Below are 27,717 nucleotides of genomic sequence, written 5' to 3'. Positions count from 1 at the left end.
GTGAACAAGGTATAGTTTTCAGCTGCCTCTTCCTCCTTTCCCTTTCTCTTCGTCTCATCTCTCTCTCTCTCTCTCTCTCTCTCTCTCTCTCTATACATATACACAATACCTCCTTTCCTCCGGCCATATTCTTCCCTTCTTACCATATCTCCCTCACTGCCCTCGGCCATTCTCATCAGCCACACTTCCTCTCTCTCTCTCTCTCTCTCTCTCTCTCTCTCTCACACACACACACACACACACACACACACACACACACACACACACACACACACACACACACACACACACACACACACACACACACACACACACACACACACACACACACACACACACACACACACACACACACACACACACACACACACACACACACACACACACACACACACACACACACACACACACACACACACACACACACACACACACACACACACACACACACACACACACACACACACACACACACACACACACACACACACACACACACACACACACACACACACACACACACACACACACACACACACACACACACACACACACACACACACACACACACACACACACACACACACACACACACACACACACACACACACACACACACACACACACACACACACACACACACACACACACACACACACACACACACACACACACACACACACACACACACACACACACACACACACACACACACACACACACACACACACACACACACACACACACACACACACACACACACACACACACCACATTTCTCCCGACTTCCCTTCCATCGTCACCCCTTTCGTGTTTCGCTAAGAGCATATCAAGTTTTAGTCAGATTATTGAAGACGACCCAGAGTTTGTTAAGATGGAGAGAGAGAGAGAGAGAGAGAGAGAGAGAGAGAGAGAGAGAGAGAGAGAGAGAGAGAGAGAGAGAGAGTGGATGCATCGTGGAGTGAGAAATATGAACTTTGACCTCTTGTTTTCCTTTATCTTTTATATTTTCATTTTTAGATTTTTCAAGCTCTCTCCAGACGATCTTATTAGCCTTTGGAGAGAGTTTTTGGAAATAGAGGAGTTGGTTATAGAGTTCATTGGCTCTTTCCTTACAACAACCCTAAGTTTAATGAAATAGTTTGGTAAGAATGGAAATCAAAATTGTCATCATATTTCAAGAGGTAAAATATATGTAAGCAAGATCTGAGTGGTGGCATTTGAGGGAGTAAGAAAAGAGAACTGGAAAGATAAAAGTGTGAATAGAATGACATATGAGAGAGGGATGTTTGGACGAAAAATAGGACAAGGATAGAAATGGTTTATGAGCGTGGGATGGTTGGATGATTGAAAGAAGTGGAAGGATGTATGAGAGAGATGAAAAATAGACCAGAGATAGAATGGTATGCTGAGATGGGTAGTTGGATGTGAGAAAGGACAGTGATAAAATGATATAGAGCGAGGGATAGTTTTGAGAAAGATAGAATAGTAATAGAATGGTGGATGGGAGAGGAGTGGATGGATAAGAGATAAATAGAATAGTGATATGATGGTCCATGAGAGAAGGATGGTTGGACAGAAGGACAGAAGAGTGATAGAAGAGTTTATGAGAGAGACGAAAGAAAGAACAAGGACAGATGGGTGATTTCGAGATGGATAGGAAGATACACAAGGGACAGAAAAGTTTGTATATATAATTAAAGAATGATGATTGGACGGAATAAAGATGGATCAAGGACGAAGGTGAAGGACAGTATTGGGAAGTTCATGAGGTGGGGTTGGGTGTTGTGTGGAAAGGGAACAAATTTGCTTTCTTGAATCCAGGCTACCGTCCACATTTCTTTAGACTCTTAATTTAGACCCTTTTTTTAGACACGTATTTTCTCACAGTATTTTCAGTTTGTGTTATTGGCCTCGTCCGTTTTATTGCTTTATTTGTGTGTGTGTGTGTTTTTTTTTTTAATTGATCTGGTGTTTTTCCACGACCTCTTCCCCATCGATTCCCACCCGGTTCATCGTTGGGAGCTGCCTCTGTTTTATCGATTTCCTCTCGACCCTTTCCACAGTTGGCTACTTTTATCATAATTCTTGTTATTTCTAGTTTAGTTTTTTTTTTACCTGGTTTTCTGTTCTTCGTTTTTTTTTTTTTTCGTTTTACTATCCACCAGTGTTTTTAACCTCTTTCGTTCTTTATAGGTACTCTGATTCTCTCTCTCTCGCTCTCTCTCTCTCTCTCTCTCTCTATTACCTCTTTCCCTCTTTATGGTTACTCTTATATCGCCTCTTACCTGCCTTCATGCTTTAAGCCCCCCTCCCCTCTCTCTCTCTCTCTCTCTCTCTCTCTCTCTCTCTCTCTCACCCGCCTGAAGCAACAGGTAAAGGGTCTGAATGGAAAATGTACCTCACCCTCACCACCCCTCCCCTCTCCATTTGTCCTCCCTTCCTCTTTGCCCCCTCTCTCCTCACCCCCCTACTCCCCACTGCCCCCTTTCCCCTCCCCCTTAGACTTCATTTCCTCCCTTTCCCTCCCCTCCCCTTCCCCCCTTCGGCTCTATTCCCCGCTCCATCTATTCTCATCCTCTCCCTCCATCTCTGTCTTTCTCCCCCGAACCCAGAACCTATCCTTTCCCTTCTCACCTATCCACACGCACCTCTTCCCCTCATGGATATTTCCCCTCGTTCGATTCTCCCCCTATCTTCTCCCCTACCTCTCCCCCCCACATTGGTCTCATCTCCCCCTCCCTCCCTCCTATCCCCTCTCACCCCCTCCCCCAGCGTCCCTATCCCCCCCCCTTCTCTTGGCCCCCCTTACGGTGATGTTGTTCCCGTACGTCTTTTAATCTCATGCCTCTCTGCACTCATCTTCGATCTCTCTCTCTCTCTCTCTCTCTCTCACACACACACACACACACACACACACACACACACACACACACACACACACACACACACACACACACACACACACACACACACACACACACACACACACACACACACACACACACATCAGTCTCTCATACATCTCTCTCTTTCCTCCCACACTTCTCCCTTCTGTCCCTCTCTTCCCCCCTCCCACACTCCTCTCTCCTTCCTTCCTCCCACACTCCTCTCTCCTTCCTTCCTCCAACACTCCTCTCTCCTTCCTCCCTCCCACACTCCTCTCTCCTTCCTTCCTCCAACACTCCTCTCTCCTTCCTCCCTCCCACACTCCTCTCTCCTTCCTTCCTCCCACACTCCTCTCCTTTTTCTTCCTCCTTCCCTCCCACACTCCTTTCTTTCTCCCTCCATCGTTTCCTCTCCCTCCCTCCCTCCTTCCTCTCTTCTGCCTCCACAAGTCCCTTCCCTTCCAACCTCTCTTACCGTCCTCTTTCTTACCTTCCTTCCCTCCCCCTCTGCTCTTTCCTCTCCTTTGTTCCTTTCTTCCCGCTTCCTCCCTTCCTTCCCTCCCTCTCTGCTCTTTCCTCTCCTCTGTTACTTCCTTCCCGCTTCCTCCCTTCCCTTCCCTCCTCCTCCCCTCCCCATCGTCTCTTACCTCCCTTCTTTCCCTCCCTCTCCCTCTCCTCCTTCTCCTCCCTTTCCCCTCACTTCTCGTACCTCCATTTATCCCTTCCTTCTCCATCCCCTCCTTCCTTTTCCTTTCCTCTCCCCACTTCCCCTCCCTTCTCTTCCCTTCCTTTCCCTTCCCTTCCCCTTTCTTCTTTCCCTCCTCCCCTCCCCTCCCTCTCTTTCATTTCTTCACCTCTTCTCCCTAAGCTCCCTTCTTCACATCCCTCCCCCTTCTCTATTACCTCCTCCCTCTCCTCTGTCTTTCTCCTCCCCCCTCCCTCTCCTCTCTCTTTCTCCTCCCCCCTCCCTCTCCTCTCTCTTTATCCTCCCCCTCTCCCTCTCCCCGCCTGATGTGAATACGAGGCACTAAGACTGTTCCCTCTAGGCTCCTCATCCCATGCCTCTCTCTCTCTCTCTCTCTCTCTCTCTCTCTCTCTCTCTCTCTCTCTCTCACCTTCCACTCTACCTATCCTCCGTCCTCTTCCCTTCCTCATCATCCACTCTCTCCACCTCCTTTCCTCTTCCTCCCTGTCCACACTTCTCCAAATTATTCACCCTCTCTTCTTTACCCTCCTCAACCCTTCCCTTCCTTCCCCCTCCTCCCCTTTCGTTCCCTCTTCTTTATTACCTTCATTTCTTCCACTCCTACACTCTTATTCTCATTCCCCTCCTTATCAGCATCCTCCCTATCGCTGTCTCGTGTGTGTGTGTGTGTGTGTGTGTGTGTGTGTGTGTGTGTGTGTGTGTGTGTGTGTGTGTGTGTGTGAGAGAGAGAGAGAGAGAGAGAGAGAATTTGGGTCAGGTAGTGAGTATACGTATATAGATAAGGTGTGTGTGTGTGTGTGTGATAAGGAGCGGAATACGATAAGCATGTATTAGAATGAAAGGGAGAGCCGAGATGGAGCATGATAAAGAGAAAATAGACAGAGAGGGAACGGAGTGGGGGAAGGGATGAAACAAGGAAGAGGAGGGAGAAGAAAGATAGAGAGAAGAGGAGGAAAGAGGAAGATAGAGAGAAGAAAAGAGAAATAAAGAGAAGAAAAAGTCATAAGACAGAAGAGAGAAGAAATCGGAATACGAGAAAGGGAGGGAAAGAAGAGATGATTTAGTTTTATGTGGCATAATAAAGGAGACGATTTGACGGAGAGGAAGAGCTAAAAGAAGGGAAACAAGAGGAGAGAGAAGAGTAAGAAGACGGGGAAAAGGAGAGGAAAGAGGAGCCACGATATGCCATAGATGAAAAGTAGATAGATAGGAAAACATAGGAAGAGTAGGAAAAAAAGGGGAAAAAAAGTAAAGGCAAAGATAGAGATGGAAGCGGTGATAGGAGAGAGGCGATATGGTTAACGATGCCCTGTTCACTTTAACTTGGCCTGAAATTGCCGTCTCTTATCTTGAACTCTGAACTACAGCAAGAGATGAACACTAGAATACGGTGCTAGTCACGAGGAAGTGCATTGGAAAGGATGTGGAGTCATTGTGTTATTCTGCCACTGAGCTACGGTAAATTAGCTGCAAAAGGACGAAAATCTCCGCCAGTTGAAAGTGAATGACCTATAGGTGTGTTGATGGTGTAAATAAGAAATCCGGAAAAGAATTATGAAAGAGGATAAAAATACAAGGAAGGGAAGGGAAGGAAGGATTAGACGATGTGAGAAAGAGAAGAGGAGGAAGGGGTAAGGGGAGAAGGGAGAGAGATACAAGGAAGAGAAAAGAAGGGAAAGATGTGGAAAGATGGGAAGATAAGGAAAAGGTAAGAGGATGTAAGGAAGGAGGAAGAGGAGAGGGGAGAAGATACAGGGAGAATAGGAAAAAGGGGTAAGAGGAGAAGGGAGTTAGTGTAATGAAGGACTAAGAAGAGAAAGGAGGGGATATAAGGAAGGGAAGAGAAGAGAAAGAGATACAGGGGAACATAAGGAATGGGTACGAGTGGAGGGAATAATATGAGATGGGAACGAAGGTTGACAAGGCATATTGGTTGGTGTAGCAGTGAACCCTGACAAGATAACGCTTCAGTGCTTTCTCCTAAATACAGTAACCCCCCCCCCTCTCTCTCTCTCTCCACAACCACGGCTCTATATCCTTTCCATAGCACTTCCTCGCTACTAGCATCATATTCCAGTGTTAATCTCTTCCTACAACTCAGCATCAAACGTGGAGAGATGGCAATTTTAGGCCATGTTAGAGTAAAAACAATTTAGTACATGATTATAGCTCTGACTCCTGAACTTATAGGGTTTCTGTCTGACGTAAATAATCATAATATGTAAATCTAAGAAACGTACAGTATAGCAGGTGCGTCCATAGCTGGGAAATTATTAAAAAGGAGATGGCTTTAGGTACTTTGCATTCTTCACCACTAGGATTTCTGCCAAGTGAAAAAAATTGAAATGGTGAATGTGTATTTATATTGGATTTATTTAGGTAGGGATGATGAGAGATGAAGTGGATGTTTGAGTGAGGGTGATGGATAAACACTTAAATGAACGTGATGTACTTATAAACACTTAAGTGATGGTAGTGTACATATGAACACTTGAGTAAAGGTGATATTATGAACAGGTGAGTGAGGGTGATATCTGAACAGGTGAGTGAGTGATATATGAACAGGTGAGTGAGTGTGTTCTTGCTGCATGAAGCGCCTGGCTGTGTGGCGCCCCTTTAACAATAATCCTCCCAGCACCTCCCGCATTGCCCACACCCACACTCTCAATACCCATACCCACACCCACACTGCCTACACCCACACCTACACCTACACCCACACCGCCTAGACCCACACCATCTGCACCCAGACCCACTGTCTCCACCCACACCTTCTACACCCAAACCCACACCTATGTCTACGTCACACCTGTATCCTTGCTGTCTACATCCACATCCACACTTGGCACCCCCCCCTCCTCTCTCTCTCTCTCTCTCTCTCTCTCAGTGAATATGCAGTATCTTGCTTTTGGCTCTATTGTTCAGCACTCTGGAATGGACAGACTTTGCACACACACACACACACACACACACACACACACACACACACACACACACACACACACACACACACACACACACACACACACACACACACACACACACACACACACACACACACACACACACACACACACACACACACACACACACACACACACACACACACACACACACACACACACACACACACACACACACACACACACACACACACACACACACACACACACACACACACACACACACACACACACACACACACACACACACACACACACACACACACACACACACACACACACACACACACACACACACACACACACACACACACACACACACACACACACACACACACACACACACACACACACACACACACACACACACACACACACACACACACACACACACACACACACACACACACACACACACACACACACACACACACACACACACACACACACACACACACACACACACACACACACACACACACACACACACACACACACACACACACACACACACACACACACACACACACACACACACACACACACACACACACACACACACACACACACACACACACACACACACACACACACACACACACACACACACACACACACACACACACACACACACACACACACACACACACACACACACACACACACACTAACCTTCTCCTTCTCATGTATAAGTGGAAGGGACTGGGTGGGGGCGTCCCTGTCCGCTATCCCGAAGGTGGTTGCCAGTAGGTTTCCGGCGGAGGGTTTGCGTTCCCCCAGCAGGATGTGGCTGTAGGGGGGCCTCTTGCGCCGGGGGGAGGGGGAGGAGGTGGTGGAGGAGCCCCCGCCTTCTTCCTGTCGGGGAGAAGGAAGTGGTTTTCGTTAGGGTTTGGGAGGAAGATGGTGTGAGAAGAATAGGGTTGGTCATCGTATCATCATCTTCAACAGCAACAGGAGAAACATCATCACTATCATAAATACAAGCTCGTCATCATCATCATCATTATTATTATTATTATCATTATTATTATTATTATTATTATTATTATTATTATTATTATTATTATCATCATCATCATCATCATCATCATCATCAACAACATCATCATCATCATTACCCCAACCCTGATTCCCACCTAAACATGAAGCAAGGCAGGATCCCTAACCAAAGACAGAGAGAACACATGTAAGAAACTATCCAGCAGTGCGCCTAGTGAAATGTAACACAAAGCAATTCTCGGGGAAACTTGTGCTATCCTAGTGCCCTTCTTTTGTCCATCTCTCGCTCCCCTGTGCTACTGAAGAGGAAGACAACTGCTCAAGAAAGGTCCTGTCATTGCCATACTCCTCCCGTCATTATGAATACTACCTGTCAAATGAAAGGATTATGCCCATAGATAGAAATAATGCTGTTGAGAAGTTGCAACAATTTCTGCCTGACTGGTTCCTCATATTTCAAGTCATAAATCCATAAATAACACGTGAATGTGATATCAAGACACACGCCCATCTGTTCTTGGTTTTAGGCTGCATTATTTCGCGTTTGTTGTCTGTTATCTTTCTTACTGCATGTGAAGAAGTGAAAAGTTTGGTAAGGGCAAGAGTGAAAATAAAAACGCAAAAATATGAATGGTGTTTGGATGTGGAGATTGATAAGAGAGAAGATGAAGGGATAGGTTTTGGAGGGTAGGAAGGGAGGGAAAGGGAAGGAGGAGAGGGAGAGGGAGGGGGTGAGGGAAGAGAAAGGAAGGAAGGAGGTAAGGGAGAAGGAAGGATGGAAGGAAGGAAGGAAGAAGGTGAGGTAAGAATGAGGAAAGGGAGAGATGAAGGAAGAAGGAGGGAAGGAAGAGTACAAAGGAGTATGAAGAAAGCAAACAGAAAAACCAGTTGGTCCTTTCGTGGCTGTTATTGTAGGGAAGGTTATAGCTCTTAAAATAGACAGTGAATTTAAAGACAGTGATAAAAAAAAACGGGAAGGAAAGAAGATGGTGAGGGAAGATGGAACAAGGGGAGACAGAGAGGAAGGGAGGGAGGGGGGTGAGGGAAGGACAAAAGAAGGAGAAAAGGGAACAAGGAGGAAGGAAGGAAGGTGAGAAGAAGAGGGGGTAAGGAAAAAAAAATATTGTGGAAGATAAAACTTTAAAAGAGGGTCAGAGTTAACGAGAAATGTAAATGAAGGAAGGCAGGCAGGAACTAAGAGAAGAGGAAGGAAGGAAGGAGGGAGGGAAGGAGATGGTGTGGATGATGAAACGATTAGAGAGGGTCAGGAAGGAAGGGGAGGAAGTGAGAGAATAAGGAAAAGGAAGAAAATGGAATGAGGCAACGAAAAGAGGAATAGTGAAGATGGGAATTGGAAAGATAAAAGAGAAAATTAGCAGTTCAGAGAGAGAGAGAGAGAGAGAGAGAGAGGAGGGAGGGGTCACTGAGAACATGAATGACTTAGAGGTGAGGGAAGACAAAAGACAAGGGAAGTTATTGGACTGGCAATATAGTGGGAGCAAGAAGGGAGCTCACATATTGGACTCTCTTATCACACAAATCGACCTTATCTTATCTCAGACTCTTACAGTACACTAACAGGAGTCTATGTGTAGTGATGGCCCGTAAATCTCACTCCACTAGGCTCAGTCTGCTGGTGAGGGCGTGGGTGTGGCAGCGGCAGTAGGAATTAAGTGAATGCGGGAGAGACATTGATTACGCTGACGAAGCCGTACCCGTAACACACGCATAATTGCCCGCCGAAGTGGAAGATTAGCGTTATATATGGACCACCTTGTCTTTGTGAAGGAACTCGTTGTATTCAGCTCTTCTATACTCTGTTCACTTTAACTGGGCGTAAAAGTGGCATCTCTAAGCCGTAATGTTCTGTCGCTTTCTCCTAACTATCTCTGCTTCACACGATTTTATTTTTCTAAGCTTCCTCCTTCATTACCCCCCTTCCAATTACGGCGGGCACGCAACACCCAGCCATTCACACACTCTCACCCCTATTGTGTGTATTTTGTGCAGGAGAGAGTCGGTCACAATCTTCATCATTGTCTCTACCTTCGCCTATATTTCCAGTCTCGAAGTCGCAGTTGGTCAGACAGTGTGATATTATTTGATCTAGATTTTGACTATATTATTATTATTATTATTATTATTATTATTATTATTATTATTATTATTATTTTCGTCTAAGTGGATGATAATGTTACAGAATGGAAGGCGTTATTATCTTTTTACTTTAACTTAAAATTGACATCTCACCGTTTTGAGTGCTGTGTTGTAACATTTGATATAAACTAGAATATGATGCTTGTCACGAAGAAGTGCTGTGAAAACATGTTGAGCCGTAGGATTGTGTTTTTCTGCCATATGAGTTACGTGAAATTAAGTAAAAAGGGGGAAAAAATGCCCTAGTTCAGGTAGAAAAGTAGAGATAAGCAAATTTTCATCTTAGAGAGAGAGAGAGAGAGAGAAGAAAAGGAAGTGAAAAGTAATGAAACTTTATGGGCCAATACCTAAGACTTTACCATCCCTCGCCCGCGGCATAGCCAGGTAGCTCACAAATACTTGATTACGTAGATAGATAGATAGATAGATAGATAGAGAGAGAGAGGGAGAGAGAGAGAGAGAATACGATGCAGAACATAATAAGAACCCCACCTTTCCTCTCCTCCCTCCCCCTCACTATCTTTCATCCTTCTCCCCATTCACCTCTCCCTCAACCTTCTCCCTCACCCCTTGCCTCCCGACCTCCCTTTCTTCCCTCCCTCCTCCTCCCGAACTCCTCTCATCCCCCTCCTCTCAGCGCACCGTGGCAGAGATGGGACAAAGCAAATGCATGTCCTCTTTGTCATCCATCGTCCTTCTTTAATATATGTTTTAGTCTTTGCCATTTCTCTTTTCCTGTTTATCTTCTCTGTTTCATTGTGTTTTTTTCTGTGTTTTAATATTTCGTTTACTTTAAGCTTTTCGGAACGATGACACTTTTTTTTTTGCATTGTTGTTGTTATTATTATTATTATTATTATTATTATTATCTCTCTCTCTCTCTCTCTCTCTCTCTCTCTCTCTCCTCCCTCCCTTCTCTTCCTCCCAGTTTTAATCCTTCTCATTTCCACACATATCCCTCTAATCCTCCTCTTTCTCTTTCCTTCACCTCATCTCCTCCCTCCTTCCTCGTCCCTCCTCCCCCCTTCTCTGTCTTTTCCTTCCACCTTAATCTCACCTCGTCTTTTTTCTCTTCCCTTCTCCCTCACATTCTCCCCTAAACCTCCTCTTTCCCATTCCTTCCCCCTAACTCCTCCCTTCCTCCCTCCTCCTCCCCTCATCTTCTCCCTTCCAAATCAAGTCGTCCTTTTCTCTCCCTTTCTCTTCTCCCATATATTCTCCCTTAAACCTCTTCCTTCCTTTCCTTCACCCCTGCTTCCCTCCTTCTTCTCCCCAATCTCCTCCTTCCCTCTTTCTCCCTCCTCTCGCTTTCAATTTTAGTCTCCTTTTTCCTCCCCATATCTTCTTTCTCATATTCTCACCTGTTATTCCTCTCTCTCTCTCTCTCTCTCTCTCTCTCTCTCTTTCATCCCTGTAATCCCGTGTCCTGTCTCAGCCCTCCCCTCCCCTCCTCCCCTCTCCCTCCCTCCCTCTCTTCTCTTTCCTTCTATTATTCCTACCTTCTATCCTTTCTTTCTCCTATACCTCCTCCCTCCCTCCCTTCCTCCCTCCCCCATCTTTCCTTCCCTCTTTCCTTCATTCATTCCTTTCCTTCCATCCTTAATGTACACCCTCTCTTAGTGCCTCCCCTCCCATCCTTCCCTCCTTCCATCCTTCATCGCATCCTTTGTCAGTATACTCATTCCTTCATCCCCTCTCATCTCATCACTGACGCTTCCTTCATCCTTCTTTCCGTCCTCGCTTTTATCTTTCCTTCCCTTCCTCCTTCCTTTTTTCTTCCCTTCCTCTCTCATTTCATCTCTGCCGCATCCTTTTTCCTTCCTTCTTTCTTTCCTTTTCTTCCTTGCCTTCTTTCATTCCCTCCTTCCTTTCTCCCTCCCCCATCCCTCTTACCGCTCCCCCTCCCTCCCTCTCCACCTGTTGCCTATCTTCCCCGCTATTTTTTTCTTCTTGTAATTAATTTTCTTCTCCTTCCTCTCCCCTCCCCTTACCTTCCTCCCCTCCCTTCCTGCGTCCTCTCCTCCTTCCTCCCCCTGTCCCTCCCTTCCCTCTTCCCTTCCCCTCTCCCTCTCCCCCACCTCCCCTCCCCTCCTGCGTCCCCCTCCCCTCTCCTCCTTCCTCCCCCTGTCCCTCTCTTCCCTCCTCCCCTCCTCGCCCCTTCTCCCCCACCTCCCCCCTTCTTCCCCACCTCCCCCCTCCCTCCCCTCCCTCCCCTCCATTCCTGTGTCTCCCTTCCCTCTCCTCCTTTCTCCCCCTGTCCCTCCCTTTCCTCCTCCCTTCCCCTCACCTTTCTCTCCTCCCTTCTTGCGTCCTCCTCCCCTCACCTCCCTCCCCTCCCTTCCTGCGTTCCCCTCCCCTCCCTTCCTGCGTTCCCCTCCCCTCCCCTCCCCTCTTCCGCCACCTCCCCTCCTCCCCTTCTCTCCCCTTCTCCCCCACCTCCCCTCTTTCTAATCACGCCATAGCAAAAGGAAATTGCTGTTTTAACAACCTCGCTCTCACCCCCACATCCACTCCCTTAACCCCCATTACATTTTATAGTTCATTCCTCTTTCATCAATTTTAGTTTTATTTTGGCCTTCGAAAATTTAGTGATACGGAAAATAAAAATGAAAAATAAACCACTGAGGAAGAGGAGTTAGGAAATTTGGGAAGCCAGACAGAATAGGACTAATTGTTATTCTTTTTCGTATCACCGGGAGTTATTTGATTTGGTACCCTCTGCTCTTAAGGATGGCATGGAAGAAAATGGGGGCCACGTATTCCTCGCGTGCTGTCAGATGCTATTGAATCTCTCTCTCTCTCTCTCTCTCTCCTCACCCCAGTTCCCCTCCTTCTTCCTTATCACTCCTTCTTATCTACCCTCTTCCCCTCCTCCCTCTCCTCCTCCCCATTCCCTTTTCCTTCCTCTTTCCCCACTTCTCTTCCTCTCCCCATTCTCTTCCCTCACCTCCTCTCCCCTACTTATCTCCTTCCCTCTCCATTTCTTTCTTCCTTCCTCTCCCCTCTTCCCCTCCCCCTTCTCTCCTCCTCCCCTTCTCTCCCCTCCCCCACTTCCATCCCCCCACCCCACCTCCATCCCCCCACCCCACCTCCCTGGTCCTGACCCCGTCTTCTGCATCTTCGTAAATAAATTTCCTTATTAATATTCTTCCAGTAAAGAGTGGAAAGTGGAGGGAGGGAGGGAGGAAAAATTGGGAGAGGGAGGAGAAGTGGGTAGAGGGAAGAAGGAGAAATGGGGATTACACAGGATTACACAGGAAAGCAAACAGCAACAGACCTTATGGTCCTTTCGAGGCTGCTTGTTAGAGAAAACTATGACTACAAGATCTAACTCTACATGTTGAAGGATAAGGATAGGAAAGCAAGAAGGCTCCCCCCACCACCAAACCCTCCAGGAAAAAGTGAGAAAAACCACCATGCAGCATGGAAAAACTGACATGGAAATTTTATAGGAAACACTGGAAAGGAAAAGTCACATTCTATAATACTTTATCTATAAGCTACCCGATAGAGTAACCTGAAAGAGAAAGTAAACAAATAAAATAATAGTTACGGCATGACATTATAAACCAGTTACATTGAGTTAATGGGAAGTCTGTGGACATAACGTGGAAGCTACACACTGCACAGTGTGGATGTTTAGGGGGGAGAGAGGGAAGAAGGAGAAGTGGGGAGAGAGGGAAGAAGGAGAAGTGGGGAGAGAGGGAAGAAGGAGAAGTGATGGGAGGAAAAGAAGATGGAGTAGTGGAGAGAGAGAGAGAGAGAGAGAGAGAGAGAGAGAGAGAGAGGGAGAGAGGGAGGGAGCAGTGGAAATATAAGGAGAGAAAAGAGAAAAAAAAAAGTTAGGGGGGGAGAAGGCTGGGAGAAAGGAGGATGGGGAGAGGATTGAGGAGAGAATAAGAGATATTGGAGAGAGAGAGAGAGAGAGAGAGAGAGAGAGAGAGAGAGAGAGAGAGAGAGATTGGGATGACGGATGGCAGAGGCGAAGGGCAGGGAGGGAGGGAGGAGGATAGATAGTGAGGAAGGGTGGGAGGGAGGGAGGGTCGGATGGTCTGAGAGATGTATCTGGAGATGGAAGGTGGAGGGTAGGAGAGGGAGAGAGGGAGGAAGGGAGGAGAGAGATAGTGAAGGAGGGAGGGAGGGAGGGAATGAACAAAGTGGAAGGGAGGGAGGTTTTAGGAAGGGGGAGGGAGGAAAAAGAAGAAATAGAGAGGGAGAGAGCGTAGACAAAAGTGACAGTAGAAGGAAGAAAAGCATTGTACCAAAGGATAGTGATGAAGGAAGGAAGGAAAGAAGGCAGGACTGAAGAATGAATGAAGGAATGAATGAAGATAGGAAGGCAGGAAGGAAGGACGATGAAGAATGAATCAAGGTATAAATGAATATTGGAATGAAGGAAGACTGGGTACCGTAAAAAGGACAGTGAAGAATGAATGAAGGAACGACAAAAGGAAGGGAGAAAGAAAGACAGGAAGGAAGGAAGGAATGGAATTTTATCGTACAAAGAACGATGTGGAAGGAAGAAATGAAGGAAGGAGGGAGGGAAGGAGGAGAATAATACAAAAATACAATTATGAAAGAAGGAAGACTGAATGAAAGGAAGGAAGGCAGGCTGAATGGAAGGAAGGAAGGAAAGAAGGAAGGAAGGAAGGAAGAAGGGAAGGAAGGAAGGAAGGAAGGGTAGGGTACACAGGAAACCAAAGAGCATCAATACTACTGATCATGTTGAAGCCGTTTATAGTGGTAGAGTACGATTAAGGTAGAGGGAAGGGGCGTAGGTTGGATGAGGGTTAGTGAAAGATGGGGGAGGCGGATAGGTAGAGAAAGACGAGAAAGAGAAAACTTTAAAAGATGGAGAGAGGGAGGAAGAGTTAGGGGAAACAGGGAGACAGAGGGAGTGAGGGAAGAGGAGGCAGGTGAGAGAGGGGAGAAGAAATGGAGAGGAAGGAAGGGAAGGGTAGCAAACCCAGATACACTGTAATACTTGAGATGGTCCACATATTATGCAGTGACTCAGGAAAGAAAAAGAAGGTCAAGGAGAGACGGACGACTTTGATGTGTCAGTATATTTCATGTCTGCATACTGTATTTACGTATATATATATATATATATATATATATATATATATCAATTCATCTTAGCTTCACTGCCGTACTGAACCTTCTCCTCGGTGGGAGAGTAATAGCCGTAATTTATCTTTCCCATGTTGGTGAAGTTCGAATGGGGAATGGGTGTCTGGAGGAAGAGTGGCGCTTGTTAGTGTCGAAGTGTTGTAATGGCTCCTTTTTGTGTGCTAGAGTCTGTATAATATCGGTACAACCAACAGGCTGCGAACATATTATGCTCACATATGAAAGGGCATTCTGGATTCGAACCCAAGACTCGGAACAACTGTATCACAACACTAGTACGTCATCGATCGAGCCCCGGCAGCTGTGTACTTCATTCACACATTGACAGGAGCAGTGAACGTGTAGGGCTATGGAGGCAGTGATGGAAGAGAGGTAGTGGTGAAAAAAGAGCAGTGGTGAACCAGGAGGTGAGGGGCTGACGTGGTGAGGCAGTGACGATGAGAAAGGTAAGGCAGTGATGAGAGGTGGTAATACAATTTGTGAGGCTGGAGGTTAGGAAATGGTGAGGCAGTGGTGAGAAATAACAATACGGGGGATGAGGCAGCTGTGAGGCAGGTGAGGCAGCGGTGAGAGGTGATAATAGAGGTAGTGAGGCAGGAGGCTAGGCAGTAGATAGGAAGAGGGTGAGGCAGTGTTTTCATGTAATAAAACAGAAAGTGAGGTGGTCATGAGACAGTAGGGGCAGGTGAGGCAGTGGTATGAGGGAATAATAGAGGGGGGTGAGGCAGAGGGTGAGGCAGGAAGTGAGGCAGTGGTGAGGCGGGTGATAAAATGGATGATGATGGAGGGTGGATGTGAGATAAGCAGCTTACATCAATTACAGCGTGGGGAAGAAGACAGCCCAAAGCCATAGACGCAAAATGGGACGTCTACTGATGGGGTGGGGGAGAGGGAAAGGGAGGGGAGGGAAGATGGAGAGGAGGGAGGGAAGGAGGCAGAAGGGAGTGGAGGGAAAAAGGTGAGGGGATAAAAGAGGAAGAGGAGGGAGGGAAGGGAGGGAAGAGGAGTAGGGGGAAAAGGGTGAGAGGGGGGGGAAGGGGAGGCAGGAGGTAGCAGATGGAGAAGGTGAATGAGGAGGGGAGGGAAGGGAGTTGGGGGAAAAGGGTGAGGAGAGAGAAGAGGGAAAGGAAGGAGGGAAGGAAGAGAGAAGGGAGTGGAGGAAAAAAGGTGAGAGGAGGAGGAAGGGGGGGAGGGCAGAAGGGGAGGGAACAGGGGATTGCTGGCAGGAAAATAGGGTATTAGGAGAGGAGATGAAGAAATATTGAGGAAGGAAGGGAGGGGAAAGAAGGGGGGCGTTGAAGGAAAGAGGGAAGGGGAAAGGAGGGGAATGGTAAGGGAAGAGAAGGGATCATGGAGGAAGGGGGAAAGCAGAGGAGAGGGATGGAGGGGGAGGGAGGGATGAAGGGGGAGGTAAGAGAGTGGGTACAGGAAGGGAGAGGGGGATTGGGAGTAAGGGGAGAAGGGATGCAGAGAGGAAGGCTTTAAGGGTGAAGGAATGGAGAGAGGAAGTGTTGGAGGAATGAAGTGAGGTGAAGTGTTGGAGAAATGAAGTGAGGTGAAGTGTTGGAGAAATGAAGTGAGGTGAAGTGTTGGAGAAATGAAGTGAGGTAAAGTGCAGGAGAAATGAAGTGTTGGAGTAAGGAAGTGTTGGAGAAATGAAGTGAGGTGAAATGTTGGAGTAATAAAGTGTTGAAGGAAGTGAACGGAAGTGTTGGAGAAATGAAGTGCTGAGTATTGGCTTAGTGCACGCATGAAGTTGGGAGAGAGAAAAAAATGCGAAATTCGAAGCAGCACACACACACACACACACACACACACACACACACACACACACACACACACACACACACACACACACACACACACACACACACACACACACACACACACACACACACACACACACACACACACACACACACACACACACACACACACACACACACACACACACACACACACACACACACACACACACACACACACACACACACACACACACAGAAAGAGAGAGAGAGAGAGAGAAGGGAGACAGGAAGGAAGAGAGGGAGAGAGAGAGACGGAAGGAAACAGGAAGGAAGAGAGGGAGCAAGGAAGGAGGGAGGGAAGGGGGAAGGAAAGAGGTAAGGAGACAGGGAGGAAGAGAGAGGAAGGGAGGGAGAGATGGAGGGAGACAAGAAGGAAGGGAGAGAGGGAAGGCAGGAAGGAAGAAAACTGGGACGAAGGGAGAGGAAGGTTTTTTGTGTATATTTATAGATCAAGAGACCAAGAGGTGGGGGGAGGGAGGGAGGGATTGAGGGAGGAAGGGAGGAAGAGAGGGAGGGCATGAGGGAGGGAGGGAGAGAGGATGTGATGGGGATTAGAGACAGAGAGTGAGAGATGGAGGAAAAATAAAAGAAAAAAATGAGTCTGAGGACGGCCGAATTAAAAATGAATCAAGGAAGAAAGATGGAAAAATGGTGGGGGAAAACAGGACATGCGGACAGTGATGGTTATGTAATCTGTTATTTGCACAAGTTTTTTTCTGGTGCGTCGGGCAGGTGATTTTTGAGGTTAATGTTCGTTGCTGGGGTAGTGATGCTGTCCTCTCTGCCAATAGGTGGTTATATAATCATGTGAAAAGGCGTGGGGTTATTTAGAGCTCAGTTCCAGTCGTCACTTACGCTCCTAAAGAAGTATTGTGTGGTGTCTGGATTAGCACAGTGGTAAAATTTAAGTTCTTCTCACGTTCCACTAAGTCTGAGGTGAAAATAATGACCATCTTTATTTTCAGGCTTGAGTTTTATTTCCTTTTACTTAATTTTCTTCTCGGTGGATCCTTGTACAAAGAGAGTTGGTTTATTTCTATCATTCAGCATTAGTTTATTGCACAGCGCTGGTAATTGTGTTGTTCCTCTGGGCTGCAATGGCTCTTATCTACCTGTGTTCTTAGAAAGGTAAAATGAGCAAGACTTCATTGAAAATTTATTATGGTCTCCCTTGGAATAATGAGATTTTTGTTTTTTCGAGTGATAGTTCTGTTAAAGAGAGAGAGAGAGAGAGAGAGAGAGAGAGAGAGAGAGAGAGAGAGAGAGAGACCCCAAGGGAAGGACATGCACTGATGAGTAGCCCTTGGGAGGATGGGGAGGGGGGAGCAGGGCAGGGTCGGTGAAAGGGAGAAATGAAGGGAGGTAACGAGCGAGAGGGGGGAGGGAGGGAGAAGAGGAGGGGGAAGGGAAAAGGGAGGACTAAGAGAGAGAGAGAGAGGGAGGAGGGGGAGGGGGAGGGGGAGCGTGCAAGAGGACAAGGAAAAGAAAAGAAAAGGAATGAAGGAAGGGAGAAGTAAAGGAAGGAAGGAGAGGAAAGAATGGGATATAAGAAATGAAATAAATGGGAAAAAATAAGAAATTATAAGAAAAAAAAAGGATAGCCAGAAAACGAGAGAGGGAAGATGAAGAGAAAGAGGGAAATGACAGCAAATGGGAAAGGGAAGAGGATGAGAAACAGGGAAAGGAAAGGAAAGGATAAAGAAAATGTGACAGGAAGGAGGAAGAAGGCAGGACAGAGCAGATGCAAGAGGGATGTGAGAAAGAAGGAAGAGAATGAGAGAAAGGGAAAGGAGAGAGAGAGAGAGATGTTAAAAAGGGAGAAACTGAGAGAGAGAGAGTTAGGAGACAGAAAATTAAAGTGACAAGGAAGAGAATGAGGAAGAAGGAATGAGTAATGAAAGAGGAAATGAGAGGCGGAAGAGGAAGGGAGAGGGGTCAAGGCCTCGAGAGAGAGAGAGACGCGACACTGATGAGCCCTAAAGGAGAGAGAGAGAGAGAGAGAGAGAGAGAGAGAGAGAGAGTACATAAGTTCTTTTAATTGTGAATAAATTTTAATATTTCACCCTGTTATATATATTGCCGTCTAGGAATTTTTCGTGTGATGTGTAGATTCATAAGTTAAACTGGACCCCCACTGTGGAATCTCTCTCTCTCTCTCTCTCACACACACACACACACACACACACACACACACACACACACACACACACACACACACACACACACACACACACACACACACACACACACACACACACACACACACACACACACACACACACACACACACACACACACACACACACACACACACACACACACACACACACACACACACACACACACACACACACACACACACACACACACACACACACACACACACACACACACACACACACACACACACACACACACACACACACACACACACACACACACACACACACACACACACACACACACACACACACTGAGAGTCGATCTTATCCTTCTGAAAAATTTGCTTGAAAATAATAGAGGGCAAGACGACCATATCACTTTTGGGTGTTAGGTTCCTGGAGCGTAATAAACAGCATCTAATCCCACGTTCCGACCTATAGGGAGGAGGATTTGGCTTCGTGAACACTCTTAAGTTTACGTTGTGTATAATAGTTCTCGTATTTATAGTCTCCCTTACGTATACATCTGCCAAACACCTCACAGTATAAGCAGGGTGAATATTATAGCGAAAAAGGTCGTGTAAATTGGTTATCGTGTAGATTGGTTTTACAGTAAATTGGGTTATCCTGTAAATTAGTTAAGAGAAATTATAAATACTTCTGCTCTCTATAGAAGCCTTTACCATCGTCCCGGAAGCCTCTGCCCTCCACACCATACCCTGCCGCTGTTAATGAAGCTCCCTAACACCTCTTCCTTAGTGATTTACTTTTGGATATGGCGGGTTAACATGCTTTTGTACCTTATCTATGCAGAGTATGGCCATAGTGGAAGGATTTATGTAACACAGAAGAGGAAGGTGGGGTGTAATAACCAGAATAAGTCTCATTGGAAAGGGTGTTAAGGGGAAACGACGAGAAAACCGGCGTCAGTGATACAGGAGACTTGGCACTACTTTCTCTCTAGCAGTTTAGTTTGCGTATTACAGCCTAACCCTTTAATGGTCGAGGCAACCCTAGTTTTCTGTTTCAACTAACGCCAGACAGTTTTCTTCTGCTGAGGATGAGTTGTAGGAGCCTGAGAGTGTTAATATGCTCTTGTGTGCTGTATAAATCTTAATTAATATGAACATAATATCAGTAACATACACGAAGATCTGAAGGTGTAAAATAACTGGCTAAATCGCTGAGGAAGATGTTCTGGTAAGTCGACGAGAATACGACCAACTGTGGGAAGGCATCTATCATCAGCACTTCTTCGTGATTAGGGCGGAGGATATATTGAATGTCTTTACTGTCATACATCGCACTGGTTCTTGCTTTAATTCTTGCCCAGATGGTTGTATTCCGCCCAAGAGAGATTTATTTTGCTTTATTTTATTGTATTGTGTTGTATATTATTTTACTTCTTGTTTGTTCATTATATTTCGAAGGGTTAGATATTGCCTAGGTTTGTCCGTTCAGTACTGAGAGACCGTTTCGTAAATCTAATTGTGTTTTGGAATCCTGATTAAGATTAAAATACACCATATTAGTGATGAAGGTTAACTCCACTATCTCTCAAGTCGCGTCGCGTCCTCCCCTAACTCTTGCTCTTGCGAGCGGGAGTTTTGCATCAGTTTAACCCATAAAATTTCTCGCCCCACACCCCCCCGCGCCAGCACGAATATAGTGTGGACGCGCACTTACTCTCTCATCCCGTACTCTCCATCAGCTTCCATTCAACCACTGCTTCCTCACCTATGCCTCACACACCATGTCACCTCCCCATCACTCTTTTACATACTCCAGTTGCATCCCTGTTTCCACCCTACACTGTCACTTCACTCTCTCTTACCTGCTTCTACTCTATCACTTCACCGCTCTCTCTTACCTACTCGAAAAGCCTTATAACCACTACCACCACCCCAAACCCCATACCCCACATTCCACACTTCACCCTCTCACTTCTCTACACCCCTCATCACCTCCCACACCTCTCATCACCATTCCCTTTCATACCTACACTTCTCGTCCTTCATTCTCACCCCACCACACCAACACCCACAGTCCCACACTCGGCACCTACACACTCCCACACCTCGCCATCATTCTCTCTCTTCCCCTTACCTCATAACACACCCGCATTCTCTCTCCCACGCCCCCACACCAACAGATTCTCTCTCATTATCCCTGCACCACACCCACACACTCTATCCCTACCCCACATCACACTCACACACTCTCTTTCACCTCCCCTCACTCCACACCACCCCCCACATTCCCTCACTCCCCCACCCCCTCTCCATCTCCCACATTCTCCCTCTCATCCTCAGCACCTTCCCACATTCCGAATCCCCCCACACCACATTCCCTCACCCCCCACACCACAGTCCATCACTTCCCCCATACTACATTCTCTCACCTACCATTCCCACACCACATTCCCTCACCCCCCACCCCACACCTCATTCCCTCACCCCCGACCCCACACCTCATTCCCTCACCCCCCACCCCACATCACATTCCCTCACCCCCCCACCCCACATCACATTCCGTCACCCCCACAGCCAATTACCGGCCTATAACTATTCTTGCCGGGAATTAATTGCCCCTACGCCCTACCTTCCTGCCGCCTCGGGTGCCTCGCTGACTACCACAACTACCACTACTACCACAACTACCACCATTACCACTACCACTACTACCACAACTACCACCATTACCACTACCACTACTACCACAACTACCACTACTACCGCAACTACCACAACTACCACCATCCGTACCTCTTGCACACGTACCACTATCGGGATAACTACCACAACTACCACTATCAGAATTTCCACAACAACTACCACAACTACAATCGGAACTTATAGCACTCAAAGCTACCACAACTGCCACTGTTAGGACGTCCACCACAACTACCACCACAAGGACCTCTATCTCAACTACCACCATCGGGATTTCTACCACAACTACCATTATTGGAACCTCTACCACAACTACCACCATCGGAACCTCTACCACAACTACCACAGGAGCTAAGAGTGTCTGTAGATACTTTCACCCATTATCTCTATATTATATCTGTGTGTACTTTTATCTTGACACGTACAGACAGAAAAGAGTGAACGTGAAACTGATCAATACGACCAGACAGACAGATATCCGATACTAATTCACTTTCATTGAGTCTTGTTTGTGGTGAGAATTGCTTTAACGCCATTTATCCAATTATATGTTTTCTCATGTTATTTGTGATGGTATGAAGCGATTTTATGCAATATGGTAGACTGGTTGTAGTGAAGGACAAACTGGTAGTGCCTGTTATATCAGCTACTCTTGTTACACTTACATTTGAGACACTTACTATACCCATTACATTTGTTACACTCATTAAATCCATTACACTATCATTTACTTTCTCTGATCCAAAGAAAGGATATCATTACTAACAAAAGCCATTATTTTTACCAGTGATTATTTGGGAAGTAAGTCCAATCTATTTGCAAATTTTTAATCAACTTCTTGTTTTACTTTTACTTCCATGGCCAAACAAAGAGGTTCATTGCAACTGGTATTGGATGGAGTAATATCCTGATGTTTAGTTTTCCGTATTTTTATCATCATGAGTCTTTGATCCTTTAAATAGTAGGTGCTAGAGAGGGACGCCTTCATGTGGTGGCGCTGATATATCTGGCCCGTGACAAGCAGGAGAGGCGACAGAACTTTTGATATTGAGTGTACCTCTCCATACATACTGGGTCCATTCATTTTTTTTTTTCCTTTTGCTTGCACTACTTCCATACCTCGCTTTCTGTCCTTTCAGCATTTCTTTTGCGTGTTTCTCTTCCCTGGTGTCCCTTTCTGTTTCTATCCTTCGTCGTCTGTTTTGTCTCCACTTCTTCAGTACTTTGCTCTCCCTTCCATTTTTTACCATATATATTCATGAATTTCTTGGTCTTCAGAGCTTCCTCCTACTCTCTCTCTCTCTCTCTCTCTCTCATACCTCCTTTCCACCCTTCCTGCTCCTCAACACCCACTAATTAATATCCCAATAACCAATCCCTTCACTTTTACAATCATTTCAACACAGCGAACAAAATTACCTGAAATAATAATAATAAATGCTTCAGTCCCCGCCGTAAAATTGAGCAGTTTAATTAAAGCTCTGTATAAACGCCTGAAAGATGTTAATACCTTTTTATATAAGCGATCAAAGACTACTGCGTTAAAGCCTTTATGATCGGGGTGGTAATTGGCTTTCAAATAGATGGGGGTGGTAATTCGGTGTTTTTCCCTTCAAAGAGGCTTGTTTATTCTGTGTGTGTGTTTTTTGTTTTAAAGCATGTTAACTACCTCAGGCTCCTATGATCCCACTCCTAGCTGACTAAAATCGTCTGGTGTTAGATAGAATACTAGTCTCGACCATGAGGGGTTTAAGTTGGAACCATTTATTACGAGGTCAGTTTTTTTTTTTTTTTAATTAATATTAGTTATAATGACGCGCATTGGCTGATTAGGGGAGATCTATAGCTGTAAATTGGTTAGGATAAATTTCTGATAACCCTCTTGATGTGGGAGATCTGAGCTGGATGTGCAGTTTGGAAGTAGCAAGAACAAACTGAGGAAACGTCACCGTATTGTGTGGATTAAGAGGAGTAATTTGATTGTTAGATTCACACACACACACACACACACACACACACACACACACACACACACACACACACACACACACACACACACACACACACACACACACACACAGATTTCGGACACCACCACCACCACCATAACAGCAATAACCATCATCACCATAATCACCACCACCACCACCACCATCAGCGAAATCCCATTCCATTTATATCCTAACGGAATTAACTGACTATTTAATTAAGCTCGCCTCTCCATGAAATAGTTAGAATTTAGCGCTAGAACTGCCACTGAAATTCATGAAACGGCCTGAAACTGCATGACCGGAATGTTGTTTTAAAGTTTCAGCTGATAGACAATTTAATTTAGGCCAAGGGAAACGTACGGGATCAGTCACCACATCTGCCACCACCACCACCACCATCACACCACCACCACAACCACCTTACCATCACAGCCAAACTACCAATACAACCACACCACAACCACCAATACCATAGTAACTACCACATGACCACCCCACCACAATCACCAGTACTACCACACCCCAATCACCAATACTATACCGTCTACCACACCCGTCATCAGTACCACTTCACCATAACCAGTACCATAACACCTACCACACAGCCACCAATCACCACACCACAACTGACAAGACCACACCAACCACACCACCACCACCCTACCACCAGAACTCTCACCCAGCTACCACCACCAGTACCATAGTACCCACCATCACCACGCTACCACAGCTATCACACACAGCACCACACAACTACAACACCTGCCACCAATACTACCATAAAACCATAGCGTAACACAGCATAGCATTTAGAGGAGTATTTGTTCCATCTAGGCTTCATAGAAATTGTTCATAGTTGTCCAAGTAAGAGACGTAGTATAAAGTTGCCTACCAGTATTATAAGAACCCACATTAAATAACAGTAAAATATTTGGTGTCACAGAAAAAAAAAAAATATTGACATTGCGTAGACCTAAGATTTCGACTCGTAATCTCGAAGGTTAAGAAAGTTCCCTAACACATTTCTCAGCGATTTATTTTTGGATATCAGTGGTTAATATCCCCGTGTACGTAATTTATGCAGAGTACTGGAAGGGTTTATGTAACGGAAGAGGACAGTAAGGTGTAATAAACAAAATAAATCGCTTAGGAAAAACTGTTAGGGAGCTTCCTTCACCACTCATAGTCTCGTTGCTGAAAAGGGATAGGAGATTCAGGTTTATATTATAGTACCTTATTCATGATATTTATGAGGTAATTGGAGTGTACGTGATCTCTATACCTCCCTCCCTTCCTGGTTACGTCAATAGCCAGATTATGTCATTGGGTTTGAGATCGACCTTGCGTCTCTCTCTCTCTCTCTCTCTCTCTCTCTCTCTCTCTCTCTCTCGTCAGTCCCCCTTTAAAACTCCTGGTGTTCTATGGTGCCGCGGTGTGATCACGTTTTCTTTCAGATCATACTGGGTGCGATCCAGCATTCCTTGAAACGGTTTTACTTTCCCCACGTCGCACTCTCAGCTATGAAAAGGGTGAAAACAGCATCTTAATATAGTCAGTTTCTTTCGCCTTATGCCCACACTCACCCCAGTCATGAAAAGGAAGAACCAGTACAGAGATAACTATAAGCCAGGAATGTGTAAAGAAAAATAATACAAACTTTTCCACTAAACTGATTGCTTAAATTTGGAAAATGATAAAACTTTTTGTCTCATCTTTATAGGTAGTACTGTAACCTCAATAAACCCTTTTTTAATAATTTGCATTCATGTTAGTAAAAATGACCGTCAAAAAAGGCGATACACACATAACCAGAACTTACGCAATCCAATATATTCGATTTCTTTCACTTCACTCCCCTCAGTCATGGAAAAGATTAGGATCTCATTTATTCTGCGTGGCGGGATCACGTTTTTTCTTTCACCTCGGTCATGAATCGGGGGGACTAAAAAAAAAAAAAGAAAAAAAAAAAAAGCAATAGTGTTCAGCGTGACGGGTTAATTTATCTAATAGGGAATTAATGCGTAATGGGAACGACAGATTTTTGTATGAGTGTAAGTTGATATATTTCTTGTGTGTGTGTGTTATTCAGGCAAGCGTTGGTTCCACTAGCCTGAGTCTTAATGTTTTATGGAATTTTAATCATGTACTCGATACTGTTCACGTAGAGTTTGTATGCAATAAAATCCGACACCTGGCAAAGTTTATTAACGACATCTTGCATCCGAAACCCCGGCCAGTCCAATAGCTGACACTGTGGATTTGGTCCCAACAGGTGTCCTCTTCCGGCGTAGCAAACAGGTCGATGAACTCTACGGCCCAAGCTTGCCAGATTTCACAAGATCGGCCATAACACGTAACAGAGGATATTGAGATGTAAAGAAAAAAGAAAAAGTGGTTCCGACAGGCAGGCTTTTTTTTTTTTTTTTTTTTTTCCCTGTTATATTGCAGTTGTTACTTTTCATAGACCTTATATATCCTTCAACTGTGATAACTTTTTTCTTCCTCTTCCCAGCGTTTTATAAGTTTTAGAGACATCTTACTGAAGGAATTTAGAAAGGCAATTCCCTTCCTGTTCAAAAAGTCTTTCTACAGTAAGTTTAATAACGTCCCCTGATGGCAGCGAGCATATAAATAAATGGCATCGTAGTGAAGGAGTTAAAATACATCAGCTTTGTTACAGTGCCATGTGAGTTGGTAATTTGAGCAAACGTGTTATTACTACTGTGGCAGCTCAGTGGTTAGGCTTGTTTGCGAGGTTGTCTGTGATCAAGCCCTTTTGAATTGCGGGCAGGTGTATGCATAACTGGTTCACCTTGTTTTTGCGAGCTTGTGCGACTGAACTCTTCTAAACTGCCAACAGCTGTGGAATGCATGATTGGCTCACCTTGTTTTCCCTGAGCCTCTGTGAACATACCCATCTGAAGTGCAAACGGATTTTTTTTTTATGCATGGAAGAAGGAACCAAAGGTCAGAGGCCCGTAAGATTGCTCCCTCCATGAGAAACAAAAACAAGATAACAGATGCGGCACGAATGACTGGCTCAGAGTGTTTTTCTTGAGTGTTTCTGATCAAAGCCTGACAAATTGCAGCAAATCTTGCACGTTTTAACTCACTGAATTCGATGACGGTGTTTTTATTTTATTTTGTTTTATTCGAGGACGTGTTTTTATTTTATTCTTACTATCTCCAGACTTTTACTGAACGTAGGAGAAATGTTTTGAAATGTGTGTGTGGGTGGGGGGGGGTTAGGTATAGCCCTCTGTATTCCCTTCGCTACTAGAGGTTTTTAATTTGAATGCGGTCCCCTGGCGATAGGTTTAGTAGGAAGAAAAATACGTCATGTGAGTGAAGGGTTAATGATTCAGCTTGCCTTCATAAGGCACTACAACCAAGGCTCATATTCTCGTGGGGTAAGGAGGCTCCCTAGCACCTCTTCCTTAGCGATTTATTTTCTTGACTGCCCATTAATCCTCTTTTTTGCTTCGTATATCTTTTTAATGCCGACATAGGTTTCATGAATAACACACAGAAATATAGCAATGGAACATAATCAGAAATAAATCGGTGAGGAAGATGTGTTAGCAACCCAGAACTTTCTAAGCTGCCTCCAGTGCCTAGACCTTGCCTAAACCCGCCTTACCTAGCACGCCTCACTCCCTGTCCATGTGAGCTTTAGGCTAGAATTGATCTACCACCTGTCCCCCCCACCCCACCTCTCTCTCTCTCTCTCTCTCTCTCTCTCTCTCTCTCTCTCTCTCCTCCTCCTCCTCCTCCTCCTCCTCCTCCTCCTCCTCCTCCTGGGACCATTCTAAGATGTATTGGGCGAGATCAGCGAGAGGAAAAACACAGCAAAGATCTTGGTCCGTATTTTCGTAGGATAAGAAAGCTTCCTAACACCTCTTCCTGAGCGATTTATTTTTCTTATTAAACTCTGTCCTCCTATTCCATGTTACTTAAATCATACTGATATCACCATACTCCATAAATAACATAAAAAAAACGATATTAGCCAGCCATATCCAAAAATAAATCGGTAAGGAAGAGGTGTTAGTAAGCTTCCTAACTGCACAGCAACTTCTTTGACGGTACACATGCAGATTCAGAATAAGACATAAATTTAAGATGTTATGTATTGATAATAAGACCATCGTTAACCTTGTCACTACGAGAGCATTACATAAACCCGGTAAACTCATCACACAGCATCAATAATAGTCTAAGAATTGTAGAAAGAATAG

The 27,717-nt window shown here is 45.4% G+C and overlaps 1 protein-coding gene across 1 annotated transcript in view; it reads right to left on the bottom strand.

The window, feature by feature from the left end:
• Window positions 1-27,717, bottom strand: part of LOC145400116 (uncharacterized) — an 84,337-nt gene that overhangs the window by 31,002 nt on the left and 25,618 nt on the right. Inside the window, exon 3 of the mRNA XM_080272627.1 lies at window positions 7,230-7,412. Within this exon, the coding sequence (XP_080128753.1) occupies window positions 7,230-7,412 (183 nt within the window). The remainder of the gene's footprint in view (window positions 1-7,229; window positions 7,413-27,717) is intronic.

The sequence above is a fragment of the Coenobita brevimanus genome, chromosome 51, assembly GCF_032717465.1.
Source record: "Coenobita brevimanus isolate Jiangsu-jjx chromosome 51, ASM3271746v2, whole genome shotgun sequence".
NCBI classification, from domain to species: Eukaryota; Metazoa; Arthropoda; class Malacostraca; order Decapoda; family Coenobitidae; genus Coenobita; species Coenobita brevimanus.
The sequence above is the reverse complement of the archived record's forward strand: the minus strand, read 5'-3'. Positions and strand labels throughout refer to the sequence as shown.